Source organism: Tursiops truncatus, chromosome X (assembly GCF_011762595.2).
Source record: "Tursiops truncatus isolate mTurTru1 chromosome X, mTurTru1.mat.Y, whole genome shotgun sequence".
In the NCBI taxonomy this organism is placed as follows: domain Eukaryota; kingdom Metazoa; phylum Chordata; class Mammalia; order Artiodactyla; family Delphinidae; genus Tursiops; species Tursiops truncatus.
In genome coordinates, this window is record NC_047055.1 from 79,987,567 (window position 1) to 80,005,217 (window position 17,651).

A 17,651-nucleotide genomic window follows, 5' to 3' on the forward strand; every position below is an offset into this window, starting at 1 on the left:
CAGCTTCTTTGGGGCTGGAAACTAACATTTGCTAACATTTCTTCCCTTCTGGCACCTGTCAGCTGGATGGGCTCTGGGAAAAGGAGGATGGGGAGGGAAGGAATGCAACCTTCCTCCCCCCCCCACACACCACTGCCCTGGTATTAGAGCCATCTTTGTCTCTACATAGGGATTACTCTGTTCTGGAAAGTGCTGTTAAGTACACACTCAAAATAAACAATGGGCAGATGGGTGAATGGAATGATAAAGTTCTTGTTTTTTAATTTAATTTTATTACAAATTTCAAGTTCCTTTGTTTACTAAATATAGAGTCTGGGTGAGGTTCTAGCCAGAGATGGAAGTCCTTTAATACAGTCCAAGGAGTCACCAGTCCATGAAGTGGATGGGCCTTGGCTCTTTGATCTTACCATCTGGTCACTGTAGGCAGAGCCTCCCACTGGAGACAGCGACCACGGCACGACTGCCTTCTCTCCACCTCAAAGCAAAGTTGTGAGGAGTCATCAGATATTTGACATTGGAATAAAAGGCTATACGAACACCAGGGCTTTTACTTCAATGCAGGAATAATAATAGCATCTTGAAATTGAGAGTTTTTCCTTCAAGAAGCTTTAAAGCTATCTCCCCACCAAAAGCTTTCTTAGGGTCATTCCTTGACCATTCTATGACGTCTTTGTGAGGTTGCTGGCTGGCAAATGCTCTCCATGTGTAGACTAGGAAATCCAGAATTAAGGCCTATTTATGCTTCTATGCCTTGGGACTTGTGCATGATTGATTATATGCAGGGCCTGACCTCTCACCACAAAATTCTGTGGTTTTTGTCCAATAATGAGAAAAGACAACTGAAGGAGTGCAGTATACAAGAGAATGGGTGAGTGACAGGGCCACCTGACGTCCCCTGGTACTTTACAGTTTATAAATCGCTTTCAGAGTGGTCCTTTCATGGAGAGGCAGTGTACACTCCTATTTCACCAAAGCAACTGGACTGCAGAAATAAGAACCAGGGTGCTGGCACAGTCCTGGAGGCCCTAGATTTCTCACGCTGGGGGTGGGGCAGTGCGTGGGTAAGCACTTTGCCTTCCAGGAATAGTACTGCTCTGAGACTCCTCTGTAGACTGACTGGAACGGAGATTAAGCCCAGGGTTCTCTTTGCATTCCATTTAGCAGTTTGCTCATGCTTTTACTACAGATCAGCCTCAAGAATTCTTCTGCCAGCTGAGAATCTGAAATGTTGCCTTGGCTGTAAAACAGTATCTTATTTATTCACATAAATCCCCTCCCCCTCTTGTCCATGATTATTTTCACCCTAAAATGGAAAGAGGGGCAAATTATGTGAGCGTTTGGGTGCTGGACTGCAGCCACCCTTGGCAATCTTCGTTAATCTTTGAGATTCTCACCAGCATTGACTAAAGAACAGTGACTCACCCAGAGTAACACATAGTCTCTCTTTCCTTTAGAAAAGCAGTTCCTCAAAAGTGCTGCTAAGAAAAACAAAACAAAAAAACTACAGTTCAAGGGAAAGAAAAAAGCGCTAAGAGCAAAAGATGGCTTTAAACAAGCCTAGAAGATTTTGAAGGAGGGGAAGGTGATTATCTACAAGGGATGGAAAAGTGGCTTGTACATTTTCAATTTCCTTTTCAGTTCCAAATTTGAGACCTAAACATCTTTTGTCTAGGGGAAGTTATGACAGGAGGACGTTAGGTCCCCTTAGCCCCAGCTCACTACTTGAAACTTCCCAGTAGCTCGGGGAGGCTTGCTGCTCAGCAGCCCTGGCCAGAGGGGTGGAAGGGAGACAAACAGCAGGAAGGAATAAAAGTAAGAAGCAGCTGGCACAAATGCGGCCGAGCCCTCCCCTCATTCTAGCCAGTTGTATAGACAGCTGTCTCTTTAATTTAACCCTTAGTCCAACCTCCAAATGACAAAGCTCATTTTACTCATACAAGTCTCTTCTGGTAGAGATGGTGGTTGGTTTAAAACGAGGAAAAATGTAGAGGTAAGGGAGGTTAAGTGGGGAAAACTTGACAAAGAAAGACGGGAGTTTTTTCCCCCCTCAAAACATGCATGTGGGGAAGAACGCCAAAGGAAGGCTGTGAACGAAGAGACAGAAACCTCTGTTGTCAAAGGCAGTCTGGAGGAGGGAGGACAGGCTTGCACAGGCTTGGGGACAGTTTTGCTTCTACTTCTATTTATATTCTCAAGGCTAATTGTGTAAATGGGAGTTTCTTACTCCAGAATGGCCATTTGTAGCTGCACGTGGGTTTGTTTTTCCACACTATCAGACAGCCAACTCAGCACTACTGTCAGCAGCTCTGATCAATAGAGAGGAGCTTAATTATTCACCAATCTGGAGACTAGGAGTGTAAATGTGCAAACGTTTTCCCCTCAAGTGGCCTTAGAATTGGAATCCTTGGGTGTTCGGGCTGGAAGCAACTTTATAAAGTATGTTCCAGTTAAACCCCGAAGAAGACTGGGGAGGAATTGGAGCCTGGAGAAGGGAAGTGAATTGCCCAGGGTCACACGAGCCATTGAAAGCAGTCTGACCTCTCTCTACTGGCTCCATGTTTCCTGTCTGCTCTCCCACCCCCACCTTCAGAGACCCTCAAATGTATCTGCCTTGGCAAAGTCTGTGTGTTTTCCTCCTGGCTGTTTCAATTGCTATCCCATGACAATGTTGGCAGGCCCGGTGACTGAGCACAGCCTTAATTATGAGAGAGGGAGTGCTTATTCCTGTACTCCTGACCCAGCTGGGAAAGGGCCATCCTGCCATTTGCAGCCTACCTTTGGTTCCAAGGCCCGCAGGACGAGGAGACCGGGGAGCACTGTGCCCCCAAAGGCAACACTGCTGCTGTGAACAGAGGCAACTGCTTAAAAGAGTTTTTTTCTCTTCTGCCGCTTGTAGCCTGAAAGTTTCAGAAGGAGCGGGAGAATCCCCTCCTTCTCCAGCCTTCATTTAAAGAAATGATGCAATTGATATATACACAAAATGCTTAATATATGTAAATCATATTTGTATGTAATTCCTACCTGAAATATACTTAATATATAAATCATGAAGCATAATAATAGAATCAACACCTGTGAGCCCACCATCTGCCTTAACAGAACATTACCAGCGCCACTGCGGCTCCCTGCAGGCTCCTCTGCAGCCCATCACCCTGCCTTTCTCCCAGAGGTACCCACGATCATGAACTTAAGTCACTCCCTTGCATTTCTTCATCGTCTTCCTACATATACGGCTATCCCTAAGCAACAAACTCTTTAGTTTTGCTTGCTTTCAAACTGTAAATATTGGTATCATGCTAAATTTTTTTGTAATTTGTTTTTACTCAGAATCGTGCCTGAGAACCTCTCCCATGGTTATCTGCAGTGGTGTTTTATTCCTTTTCATTGCTGCCTAGTATTTCACCGTTAAGTCTACTACAAGAGAGACACACTACTGTTGATGAACATCTGTTGTTTCTAGTTTTTTTTTTTTTCCTATTCTAAACATTGCTATAAACTTTCTTTACAGTACACTTGCCCAAGTTTCTCTAAGGTCTGTTTCTAGGAGTGGAATCAGTCAGTTGTAAAGTACACACATGTTCAAATTTGTTAGATAATGCCAAACCCAAATGTATAGGTCTTTCAATACACACTCCCACCAGAAGTGTAAGTGTTCCACATCCTCACTAACGGCTCCACATCCTTACTAACACTTAGGATTATTTAACTTACATCATTTTTTGCAATCTGGTGGATCAAAATGGAATTTCATGATGTTCTTTTTTGGTCATTCCTTGTTTTTTTTTTTATTGAAGTATAGTTGACTTACAATGTTGTGTTAATTCCTTGTGGTTTTATTTTGCATTTCCCTGATTACTAATGAGGTTGAGCACTTTTTCATGTCTCTTGGCATTCAGATATCCTCCTCTGTGAAAGGCTTGTTTATATCTTTTGCTCATTTTTCTTCCAGATTTTCTTTCTTATGTATTGGTATATGAAATTTGTATATCTCAAATACTAATACATTGTCAGTTATATGAGCTCTAAATATGGTGTTCCACTTTGTGCCTTTTCACTTTCTGGGGTTTTTTGGTGAAAAGAGGCACTTCATTTTAATGTCACTGAATTTATTACTTTCTCCCTTTATGGTTGGTGCTTTTTGTATTTCTTTAAAGAAATTCTCCCCTATCCCAATATCACAGAAAATTTCTCCTATCATGTTTCTTTGTGACCAAGAGTTTACTGGCATTTGGGGCAGGGCACTTATTCTTTATGTGGGGCTGGCTCTTACATTGCAGGACACTTTAGCATCCCTGGACCCTGGGTACCAAATGCCTTTAGCACTATTCCTGTCATTATAACAATCCCAAACACTCCCATACATTTTCAAATGTTCCCTGGGTGGAGGTACTACCAGTTGAGAACCTCTGAATTATATTTTCTTCTAAAAATTTAAAGTATTTAGTATACCCAGAATTGATTTTTGTGTTTGATGTGAGATGGGAATCTAATTTTATTACTTCTTTATGGCTAACCAATTTTCCCAACACTAGTTATTATAGAATTAATCATTTCCCCCACTGATCTGCAATGCTACCTGTCATACAACAAATTTTCAAACAGGAATAAGTCTATTTTTGAGTTTTTTATTCTGTTCCATTGGCCTATTTGTCAAACCTCTTTACTTACACTCTTAAGTACTATAGCTGTATGATAAATCTTAATATCTGAGAGAGTAAGTTTTTCTACCTTGTTCTTCAAGAATGCCTTGGCTTTTCTTTGCACTCCCATATAAACTGTAGAACCAACTTGTCACATTCCATGAAAAACCCTATTGGGATTTTGATTGGAATTATACTATGATTGACTCAGGGAAAAGGATATCTTTACAATATTGATTAGCCCTACCTGTACAGAACATGGCTCTCTATTTCAATAAAGTTTTATAATTTTCTCCATAGAGGATCTCTGACACATCCTTTGTTAGATTTTCTACATAGATACCTTATATTTTTATTGCTACTGTATCTTTTTAAAAATTGCAGTTTTGATTCTTGTTGTTGGTTTATAGAAATGACTTATCTCCTTATATTCTCTCTTAAATGTATTCCAATCAGACTTTTTCACTTAGTTACATCAAAATTGTTCCTGGCAAGGTCACCCATGACTACACAGCTACTAAGTCCAATGGTCACATCTCAGTCCTCATCTCATTTGATTTCTCAGCAGCATATGACATAGTTGGTCACTCCCTCCTCCTCAAAACACTTCTTCACTTGCCTTCCAGGACAGCACACACTTTTGATTTTCCTCTTACCTCACTGGTTATTCCCTCTCAGTCTTCTTTGCTGGTTCTTCCTCATTTCCCCAACATTTTAATGTTGGACTGTTCCAGGGGCCAGTCCTTAGACCTCTTCTCTTCACTAGCTATCCACACTCCCTTGGTGATCACATCCATTCTCATGGTTTTAAATTCTATCCATATGCTAACACCCTATTTTGCAATGCTAGTTCAACTCACTCTCTGGAGCTATCATGCGTGTGTGTGTGTGTGTGTGTGTGTGTGTGTGTGTGTGTGTGTAAGGAAGGAATATATATATTCCTTCCTCCTGCTTGACATCTCCAACTCAACATGTCCAAACTGAACTCTTATTACCCGAAACTGAGCTTCCCACAGTCTCTCTCTCAGTTGCTCACTCCATCATTCCAGTTGCTCAGAGCAAAATCTTTGAGCCCTTGCTTTCTCTCACAGCACTCACAATATGTCAGAAGATCCTCCTCTACCTTCAAAATATATACAGATTCTTATCACTCCGCACAATCTACACTGATACCACACTAGTTCAAACCACCATTATCTCTTTAAGAAACAGCTTTATTGAGATGTAATCTACATACCATACAATTTAACTATTCATAGTATATAATTCAATATATTTTAGTGTATTCATGAGTGGTGTGACCATCACTACAATCTACTTTTATAATATTTTTGTTCCCCTAAAAGAAAACAGTACTCATTAGCAGTCATTCTCCATCCCCTCACCTCATGTTGCCCTAGGCAACCACTAATCTACTTTTTGTCTCTATACATTTGCCTATTCTGGACATTTCATATGAATGGAATCATAGAATTTGTGGTCTTCAGGTACTTCATTCCTCTTTATTGACAAACAATATTCCATTGTATGACTATACAACATTATACTTATATATTGATCAGTTGATGGACATCTGGGTTGTCTCTACTTTTTGGGCCAATATGAACAATGCTATGAACATTTGTGTCCAAGTTTTTGTGTGGACATATGTTTTCATTGGGTGTACAGGAGTGGAATTGCTGAGTCATAATGTAACTCTATGCTTTAGCTTTTGAAGAACTACCAGCCTGTCTTCCAAAACAGCTGTACCATTTTACATTCCCACTAGTAGGTAGTGTGTGAGGGTTCCATTTCTCCACATCTTGTCACCACTTATTGTTATCTGTCATTTTGATTCTAGCCATCCTAATGAGTGGGAAATTGTTATCTCATTGTGTTTTTGATTTACATTTCCATGACGACTAATATTGTTGGACATCTTTTCACGTCCTTGTTGGTTATTTGTATATCTTCTTTGGAGAAATGTTTATTCAGATCCTCTGCCTATTTTTAAATTGTTATTTGTCTTTTATTATTGAGTTGTAAGAGTTCTTTATATATTCTAGATACAAGTCCCATATCAGATATATGATTTGCAAATATTTTCTCTACTTCTATGAGCTGTCTTTCCACTTACTTGAAGATATTGCTAGTAACAGAAAGGAATTTCAATGAATTCCAGTGTATGTATTTAATTTTGATGAAGTCCAATTTATCTATTTTTTTTCTTTTGTTGCTTACGTTCTTGGTGTTGTACCTAAGGAACCATTGCCTAATACAAGGTCATGAAGATTTACACCAACGTTTTCTATGAGTTTTATAGTTTCAGCACTACATTTACATCTTTGATGTGTTTTAAGTTTTATACATGTTGTTAGGTAGAGGCCCAACTTCATTCTTTTGCATGTAGACAACCATTTCTGAAAAGACTATTCTTTCCCCCACTGAATTTTCTTGGCACGCTTGCCAAAAATCAATTGACCATAAATATGAAGGTTTATTTCTGGACTCTCAATTCTATTCCATTGATCTATATCTCTACCCTTATGTCAATACCACACTGTTTTGATTAGTTTCGCTTTGTAAAAAGTTTTGAAATCTGAAGTAATTATGACCTCATAAAATTGTTAGGAAATGTTCCCTTATTTTCTATTTTTTGGAAGAGTTTGGAAGGATTGCTTTTGATTCTTCTTTAAACATTTGGTAGAATTTACCAGTGAAGCCATCTGGTCCTGGACCTCTCTTTGGTGGGAAGTTTTTGATTAGTAATCCAATCTGTTTAATTGATACAGGTCTATGCAGATTTTCTATTTCTTCTTGAATCTTAAGTTTTGGCAGTTTGTACCTTTATAGGAATTTTCCTATTTCATCTACATTATATAATTTGCTGGCATAAAATTATTCATAGTATTCCTCTTATAACCCTTTTTTTTTAACATAGTTACAACATTTTTTTTCCTGCAGTGAGGACTTTTAAGACCTACGTTCTTAGCAACTTTCAAATATGCAATACAGTGTTATTAATTATAGTCATCATGCTATACTTTACAGCCTCATGACTTATTTTATAACTGGAAATTTGTACTTTTTCACTCTCCTCACCCATTTCATCTATGCCAATCCCCCAGCCCCCTCCTCTGGCAAGCAGCAATTTGTTCTCTGTATCTATGCTTGGTTATTTTTTGTTTGTTTTTGTTTTTTAGATTCCACATATGAGATCATGTGATATTTGTCTTTCTATGACTTATTTCACTTAGCACAATGCCCTCCAGGCCCGTCCAGGGTGTCACAAATGGCAAGATTTCCTGCTCTTTATGGTGGAATAGTACTCCATTGTATACACAGTCAGCCCTCTGTATCACTGGGTTCCACATCCACAGATTCAACCAACCATGGATCAAAAATATTAGAAATATTTTTATTCCATAAAGTTCCAAAAAGCAAAACTTGAATTTGCTGCATGCTAGCAACTATTTACATAGCATTGACACTGTATTAGGTATTACAAGTAATCTAAAAATGATTTAAAGTATACAGGAGGATGTGCATAGGTTATATGCAAATATTATGCCTTTTTATATAAGGGATTTGAGCATTCGTGGATTTTTGTACCTGTGGGGTGTCCTGGAACCAATCTCCTAAGGAGACTGAGGGATGACTGTATATACCACATCTTCATCCACTGATGAACATTTGGGTTTTTTCTATATCTTGGCTATTGTAAATAATGCTGCAGTGAACATGGGGGTGTATATATCTTTCTGAATTAGTGTTTTCATTTTTTTGGGTAAATACCCAGAAGTGGAATTGTTGGATCATATGGTAGCTCTATTTTTAATTTCTTGAGGAATCTCCATAATGGCTTTCCATAATGGCTGCACCAATTTACAATCCAACCAACAGTGTACAAGTGTTCCCCTTTCTCTACATCCTCTCCAACATTTGTCGTTTTGGTAATAGCCATTCTAACAGGTGTGAGGTGTTATCTCATTGTTGTTTTGATTTGCATTTCCCTGATGATTAGTGATGTTGGGCAACTTTTCATGTATCTGTTGGCCATCTGTATGTCTTCTTTGAAAAAATGTCTGTTCAGATACTCTGCCCATTTTTAAATTGGATTTTATTTTTTTGCTATTGAGTTGTAGTATAATCCTTTTTATTTCTGTAAAATTGGTCGTAATGCTTCCACTTTCATTTCTGATTTAAGTTATTTGAGTCTTGCTTCTTTTTTCTTAGTCATTTTAGCTAAAAGCTTGTCAATTTTGTTGACATTTTCAAAAAACAAGTTTTGGTTTCATTGATTTTCTATTTTTTCTTTTTCATGTATTCCCTCTCTAATCTTTGTTATTTCCTTCCTTATCCTTGCTCTGGATTTAGTTAGCTCTTCTTTCTCAGATTTCATAAGATGAAAGGTTGGGTATTGAGTTGAGATCTTTCTTTTTAACATAGGTGTTTATAGCCACAAATTTCCCTCTGAGCACTGCTTTAGCTACATCTCATACATTTTGGTATGTTGTTTCTTCATTTTCCTTCATCACAAATTATTTTCTGTTTTCCTTTGTGGTTTTTTTTTAAATATAAAATTTTCCTTTTGGCTACGTTGGGTCTTCATTGCTGTGCATGGGCTTCCTCTAGTTGCGGGAGCGGGGGTTACTCTTCGATGTAGCACGCGGGCTTCTCATTGCGGTGGCTTCTCTTGCTGCAGAGCACAGGCTCTAGGCACATGGGCTTCAGTAGTTGTGGTGCGCAGGCTCAGTAGTTGTGGCTCATGGGCTCTAGAGTACAGGCTCAGTAGTTGTGGTACACGGGCTTAGTTGCTCTGCAGCATGTGGGATCTTCCTGGACCAGGGATTGAACCTGTGTCCCCTGAATTGGCACATGGATTCTCAACCACTGCGCCACCAGGGAAGTCCCTCCCTTGTGGTTTTTTCTATGACCCACTGGTCATTTTAGGAATGTGCTTTTTAATTTCCACATATTTGTGAATTTCCCAAATTTCCCTGTTATTGATTTCTACTTTCATCTCATTGTGGTCAGAAAACATACTTTGTATGATTTCACTCCTTCTACGCTCTATGGCCTAGCCTATGGTCTATTCTGGAGACTGTTCCATGTGCATTTGAGAAGAATGTTTGTCCTGTTGTTTTCCAGTGTAGTGTTTCATAGATCTATGTCAGGTCTAGTTTAGGTCAAGTCTTCTATTCCCTTGATCTTCTGCCTAGTTGTTCTATCCATTATGGAAAGTGGGCATTGAATTCCCAAACTATTATTGTTTGTCTATTTCTCTCTTCCACTCTGTCCAGTCTGTCAATTATTGTTTCATGTATTTTGGGACTCTGTTGTTAGGTACATATACGTTTACAATTGTATCTTCCTGATGGATTGACCCTTCTATCATTATGAAATGTCCCTATTCATCTCTAGTAATTTTTTTTTGTTATAAAGTCTCTATTTTTTTTCCTTTTTTTTTTTTTTTTTTGGCCACATCGTGTGGCATGTGGGATCTTAGTTCCTTGACCAGGGATTGAACCCATGCCCCCTGCAGTGGAAGCATGGAGTCCTAACCACTAGACAGTCAGGGAATTCCCTATAAAGTCTATATTTTGATATTAGTTTAACCACTCCAGCTTTTTAGGGTTGTTGTTTGTATGGAATATCATTTTTGATCCTTTTACTTTCAACCTATTTGTGCCTTTGGATGAAAAGTGTGCCTCCTGTAGACAGCATATTGTTGGACCTTGTCTTTTTTTAAAATCCAGTCTGATAATATCTTTCTTTTGATTGGATTGTTTAATTCAGTCACATTTATTGTTATTATTTATATGCTTGGATTTACATCACCATTTTGGTTTTTGTCTTCTATATGTCACATGTCTATATTTGTTATCTTACTTAGTATTAGGTGGATATTTTCTCATGTAACATTTTAATTCCTTTAATGAATTTTAAAATTATTTATTTTTGAGTTATTTTCATTGTGGTTTTTCTAGGGCTTATAATATACACCTTATTAGAATCTACTTCAGATTTATACTGACTTAGTTCTAGTGAAATACAGACATTTTATATAGCTTCATTGCCTCCCCCTTTTTGATATCATTGTCATACATACATATATATTTATATATGTAATAAATCCAACAATATATGGCTGTAATTATTACTTTATATAATTTTATGTCTTTTAAAAAGGCTGAGAGGAGTTCCCTGATGGCCTAGTGGTTAGGATTTGGCCCTTACACTGCAGAGGCCCAGATTTGATCCCTGGTCAGGGAACCATCCCTCATGCTTCACAGTGCAGCCAAAATACAATAAATAAATAAATGAATAAATAAATAAATAAATAAAGACTGAGAGAAGAGAATAAATATATATTTATAGTGTTCACTAACATTCTTACTCTTCTGGTTCTTTCCATTTCTTTCTGTGGATTGGAATTACCATTATTGTCATTTCCTTATTTCAGTACAGCTTTCTTCCCATTCCCTTCTGTTGTGCTGTTATTGTCAAATATGTTATGTTTCTATATATTATAGTCCCAATAATACAATCATATTCATATTGCTTTATGTAATTGATTTTTAAATCAGTCAAGAGGGGAAAGGGGAAGAAATATGCAATTACACTGCCTTTTCTAATTACCCACATAATTACCTTCATAAGCATTCCTTGTTTTTCATGTGTATTCAAATTATTGTCTGACATCACGTGCTTCCAGCCTGAAGAACCTCACTTAGTATTTCTTTTAAGAAAGGTATCTGGGCTTCCCTGGTGGCGCAGTGGTTGAGAATCTGCCTGCCAATGCAGGGGACATGGGTTCGAACCCTGGTCTGGGAAGATCCTACATGCCATGGAGCAACTGGGACCGTGAGCCACAACTACTGAGCCTGCACATCTGGAGCCTGTGCTCCTCAACAAGAGAGGCCGCGATAGTGAGAGGCCCATGCACAGCGATGAAGAGTGGCTCCCGCTTGCAACAACTAGAGAAAGCCCTCGCACAGAAACAAAGACCCAACACAGCCAAAATAATAAAAATATACGTAATAAAAGGTACCCTATTCCCATCTTACCCCTAGGTTCTTCATGACCTTTTTTTTCCCTTAGATTCCATACATATGTGTTAGCATACAGTATTTGTTCTTCTCTTTCTGACTTACTTCACTCTGTATGACAGGCTCTAGGTCCATCCACCTCACTAGAGAATGGACTTGAGGATATGGGGAGGGGGAAGGGTAAGCTGTGACAAAGTGAGAGTGGCATGGACATATATACACTACCAAGCGTAAGGTAGATAGCTAGTGGGAAGCAGCCGCATGGCACAGGGAGATCAGCTCGGTGCTTTATGACCACCTAGAGGGGTGGGATAGGGAGGGTGGGAGGGAGGGAGATGCAAGAAGGAAGACATATGGGAACATATGTATATGTATAACTGATTCACTTTGTTATAAAGCAGAAACTAACGCACCATTGTAAAGCAATTATACTCCAAAATAATAAATAAATAATACACTAAGTCAAAAAAAAAGAAAGGTATCCTAGCAATGAATTCTCTGGTTTTTTTTTTCCATCTGCGAATGTCTTTAATTCACCTTCATTTTTGCCAGATATATGATTCTTGGTGTTTTTTTTTTTAACTGTCAGTAGTCTGACTATATCATCCTTCTTGACTCCATTGCTTCTGATGGGAAGTCAGCTGTTAATCTTATGGGGGTTCCTCTGTATGTGATGTGTTTTTTTTCTCTTCCTGCTTTCAAGATTTTCTTTTTGTTTTTCAACATTTTACTATGATGATACTGGGTATGATCTCTTTGGGTTTACTTAGAATTAATTGAGTTTCTTGGGTGTGTAAAGTTTTTTTTTTTATCAAATTTGAGAAATTTTGGAATTCCCTGGTGGTCCAGTGTTTAGGACTCTGTAGTTTCACTGCTGGGGCCCAGGTTTTATCCTTGGTCAGGGAACTAAGATCCTGTGAGCCGTGCAGGCAGTGTGGCCAAAATAAGGAAAAAAAAAAAAGGAGAAAATAAGAAATTTGAACAGTTTTCAGCAATCTTTTTGAATATCTTTTTCTGTCCTTTTAATGCTCTCCTCTCTTTTTAGTACTCCAATTATGCATATATTGATGCACTTATTTATATCCCACATTTCGCTGAGGCTCTGTTCATCTTCAGTTTTCCTCTCTGTTCTTCAGATTGCATAATATCTATTGTTATATCCTCAAGTGGACTGATTCTTTCTTCTGCCAACTCAAATCTACTGTAGAGCCCCCTCTAGCAAATTTTTCATTTGTTACTATACTTTTCAACTCCAGAATATACATTTGGTTCTTTTTTATAATTTCCATTTCTTTCCTTTTTTAAAAAAATAAATTTATTTATTTTATTTTTGGCTGCATTGGGTCTTTGTTACTGTGTGTGGGCTTTCTCTAGCTGCAGTGAGCAGGGGCCACTCTTTGTTGTGGTGCATGGGCTTCTCATTGTGGTGGCTTTTCTTGTTGCAGAGCACAGGCTCTAGGTGCACAGGCTTCAGTAGCTGTGGCTCATGGGTTCTACAGCGCAGGGTCAGTAGTTGTGGCGCATGGGCTTAGTTGCTCTGTGGTATATGGGATCTTCCTGGACCAGGGCTTGAACCCATGTCCCCTGCATTGGCAGGCAGATTCTTAACCACTGTGCCACCAGGGAAGCCCTAATTTCGATTTCTTTATTGATAATTTATATTTATTGAGACATTGCCATCACACATTCCTTTACTTCTTTTAAGCAACCTTTAGTTCTTTGAGCATACTTATAACAATTGTTTTGAAATCTCTGTCTGCTACATCCTCCACTTGAGCCTCTTTAAAGAGAGTATTTTTATTGCTTTTCTTTTCTTTTCTTTTCCTTCTGTGTATGGGTCATATTTTCCTGTTTTTTGGAGGAGGGGCAGGAAAAAATTACTTTTCTCATAATTTTTTTGTTGAAATCTGAACATTGTAGACAATATATGGTAGGAACTATGGGATACTGATTCCCCACCCCACCCCAGGCTGGTGGCTTTTAATTTCTTGGTTATTTGTTTGATAACTTGAATGAAAATTATAAAGTTTATCCTCTCTATAGTATAAAGCTTGATGTCCCTGCTCTGATTTTTTCCCCTTGTTTTAAATTTCTTTGCTTGACTACCTAGGGGTTACTCCTGGGTTGGCACAAGCCATTTATTGTCAAGGTTGTGCTTAAGCCTCCCAAGTCAGTTAGATTTTTAACCTTTATTGTTGGATATCTTTGTGGTTTGGAGGCTACTGTCACAGTTCAGGGTTTATATTGGGTTGGCCAAAAAGTTTTGCCCAGGTTAGAGTGGGAGCTGGGTGGAGGAAAAGAGATCTGGTTTTCTTGACCATGCCTGCTTGGACTTGAGCTTCTGCAACATGGAGCTGGGAGAGATGAAAAATTCCAGCAGCCTGACCTTCCCTTGGTGAGATCATAACCCCAGACTGGGTACTGCAGGGGGAAGGAACCTCCATCCTCTTGGCTGCATCTGCCCAGAGTAGTGAGTTTGGGGTAGAGATTCTGCAAAGCAGAGGTGCGGTGGGGGGAGTTGTGATAAGGGATTGAGTCATGGCTCAAATGCCATAGACTCTTGCTATTCTTGGCTTTGGTGATCTTCTCTACTTTGTTTTATATTTTAATAATTTTTGCTTTTGTGTCTATTATTTCCTTCCTTCTGCTTTCTTTGGATTTATTCTATTGTTTATTATCTAACTTCTTAAGTTGAATGCTTAGCTCATTAACTTTCAGCCTTTCTTCCTTTTTTTTTGGCCGCACTGAACAGCTTGTGGGATCTCAGTTCCCTGACCAGGGATCGAACATCGGCCATGGCAGTGAAAGCCTGGCCACCACAGAACTCCCTCTTCCTTTTTAATATACTCTCCTAAGGCTATAAACAGACCTGTAACCACCACTTTAGGTGCAACATACAAGCTCATTTCTAAACATTTTCTAATTTCCATTAAGATTTCTTCTTTGACCTAAAGAGTTATTTAAAAGTGTTTTTAAATTTCCAAAACTGTATTTTAAGAAAAAGACTTATATTTGGATTTATTTATATTGTCTTATTTTATTCCATGAGTTCCATTTTTGCTGAGTTTTTTCCTCTTTTGAATCAATTGATTTTTTCTTGTTCCACTTTTCCACTTCTATTACTTTGGAAGATATTCATTCTTTTTCTCTTCTTTTAGTGGCTATCTTTGAAATTCTAACATGCTTACTTAATTCAATAAAACCTAGAGTTAATTAACATATGTACCCTCTTCTTGAAGGGACCCCTAAAATGTTTTGACTCTAATCCTCAACAACATGAGTTGCTATTGTGAAGCCTTTAAATTCTGTGTTTTTTGTCTTCTTTTAATCCCACAAATTATAAATTACTAATATTACCCACATGTTTAACTTTTGTTTTCTACTTAAAGTTCTTTTGTATATCTCGGAACTTCTTTTTTGGATAATTTTCCTTATTCAGTGACAAATGTTGGTGGTAAATGCTTTAAATTTTTTTTATATTAGAATGCCTTTATGTTGCCTTTATTCTCTGAAGACAGTTTCACAGTATATATAATTTTTTTGGCTCTTTTCAGTTTATTGCATGAAGGAGTTACACTAGTCCAAGTTAAAAGCAGACCCCAAATGGTTACATTATACAAGCTGTGAGGTTTTTAAACTTGTGACAAGGGACAGAAGGAAAATTTTGCTCATTGCAAGGAAATCCTCACATAAGCTTCAGTGAGCCAGAAGCATTTAAAACCTATGAACCTTCAGCTGATTGTCCTTAGCCAGTCCAGTCTCTACGAGGAACTGGCATATGTTCTAGCGCTGGTCACCCTGTAGCTGAATTACTTCTCCATATTCTGGATGCTCAAGTACAGTACCATTGCAGGCAAATTTCTTCTTAAACGCCTTCACTAATTTCTTTTTATCGTAATCATCAGTGATCCCTTGGACAGTAGTAAGGGTCTTCCTGCTGTTTCTCTGTTGAATTCTTATATGGATATAATCCTCAGTGCAAGCAGGAAGCAGATCATCACCCTTGCTTGCATCAGCAAAGGGGTCGAAAGAGTGGAGGTTCTGGATAGCGGACATACGATACGATTCCTTTTCCTCGGTGGAAATGGCCTGCAGAAAGTGGCGGCTGGAAAAGGCGGGTGGGGGGGACAGAGCGTCAGGAAGCGAGGGGGCTCGAGGGGGAAGCTGCTGAGTCCTCAGTGGCGGCTCAGTGAGTGGGCCACAGTATATATAATTTTAAGATGAAAATTATTTTCTCGAAGCACTTTCAACATTATATTCTAATATGGCTTCCAATGTTGCTGTTGAGAAGTCACCTATTGGTCTACTTGTTCTTTTGTATGTGATCAGTCTTTTCCTTGTAGCTTGTTTTAAGATCTTATCTTTGTCTCTGGTGTTCTGCAGTTGACTGTGATGCATGTAGATATTAATTTCTTTTTATTTATCTTGCCTGGAATTTCTTAGTTTTCCCGAACCTGCAGATTTTTGTTTTTTCAAAATTCTGGAAACTTTCCAGCTATGGTTTATCTGAATGGTTCTCCCCCTTTTCTATTATTTCTTTGCAGAATTCTAAAGAGATTAATATTGGGCCTTTTTGCTTTATCCTCCATATCTCTTAAGCACTCATATTTTCCATCTCTTTGTACCTCTTTTTTGAATTTTGTGTGATTTTTTCAGATGTATTTTCCAGTTTCCTAATTTCTCATCAACTGATGCATAAAACTTCATCAAGGTTTTTAATAACAATTATTATATTTTTCATTTCTAGGTATTCTATTTAGTTCTTTTTCAAACCTAGCAGGTCATTTTTTTTAACATCTTTATTGGAGTATAATTGCTTTACAATGGTGTGTTAGTTTCTGCTTTATAACAAAGTGAATCAGTTATACATATACATATATCCCCATATCTCTTCCCTGTTGCATCTCCCTCCCTCCCACCCTCCCTATCCCACCCCTCTAGGTGGTCACAAAGCACCGAGCTGATCTCCCTGTGCTATGCGGTAGCAGGTCATTTTTGATAGTCTCTTGCTCTGTACTTTTTTATTTCCTTAAATGTATTTAACATATCTATTTAATATCCTGTATATGATAATGTAAATATCTAAAATCTTTGTGGGTCTAGTTATGTTTTACCTTTTTTTTTTCCCTGTTGACTGCTTCCTCCTGGAAGTTGGTTTTCTTGTGTAAATTGTGACTTTTGATTGTGAAGGACTTTGCTAGAACTCTCTGTGGGATTTCCATGTGGCCCGAGAGTAACAGTGTTCTCCCATGAAAGCTTTCAATTTGATTTTCCCTGGTGTTTGAGGCATCACAAACCTAGGTCCACTTTAAATTAAAAATCGTGGCCTGTGATTTTTTGTGCCATTCACATAATATATATTCAATCTCCAAACCAGGTGTCATAAAATCTCAGGGAGGTATTTAAAAAAAAAATTCTACTCAAAGTTAAAACTTAGACAAAAAAATTTTCCTTACTGTCTGTCCCTTCCCCCAGCTGCAGGCCTCTGTTGTCCAATACTAACCACTTAGCCACATGTGGCTATTAAATGTAAATTAGTGAAAATAAAATAAAATAAAATGAAAAATGTAGTTCCTCTGTCCCACTAGCCACATTTCAAGTGCTCAATAACCACATGTGGCTACCGTATTGGTCAGTGCAGATATAGAACATTTCCATCATTGTGAAAGTTTTATTGGATAGTGCTGCCCTAGAACATTTGAATCTACACATGTCTCCAGGGTGTGTGGTGTCTTCAGAACTAGGTTACACCTTTGAACAAACCCTTGTCAATCTATGTCTTAGTCTGTATGCTTGCTCCCTGAAGATGTGCAAGTCGTAATACCCAGAATCTGTGAATATGCTAACTTACATGGCCAAAGGGACTTTGCAGACATGATTAACAATCTTGAGATGGGGAGATTATCCTGGATTATATGGGTGAACTCAATGTAATTACAAGGATCTTCATAAGGGAAACAGGAAAGCAGGAAATACAGAG

General features: G+C 38.3%; 1 protein-coding gene and 1 pseudogene across 5 annotated transcripts in view; both read right to left on the minus strand.

Annotated features, from left to right (window-relative positions):
* The window catches only part of HDAC8 (histone deacetylase 8), a 243,865-nt gene that overhangs the window by 70,656 nt on the left and 155,558 nt on the right, over positions 1-17,651 (minus strand). Inside the window, exon 10 of one of the 5 annotated variants that reach the window (XM_073799285.1) lies at positions 408-475. The exons of the other annotated variants lie outside the window; for them this stretch is intronic. Coding sequence (XP_073655386.1) covers positions 408-475 — 68 coding nt within the window. The remainder of the gene's footprint in view (positions 1-407; positions 476-17,651) is intronic. 5 annotated transcript variants of the gene reach the window in all.
* LOC101331239 (eukaryotic translation initiation factor 1 pseudogene) lies at positions 15,207-15,796 on the minus strand (annotated as a pseudogene).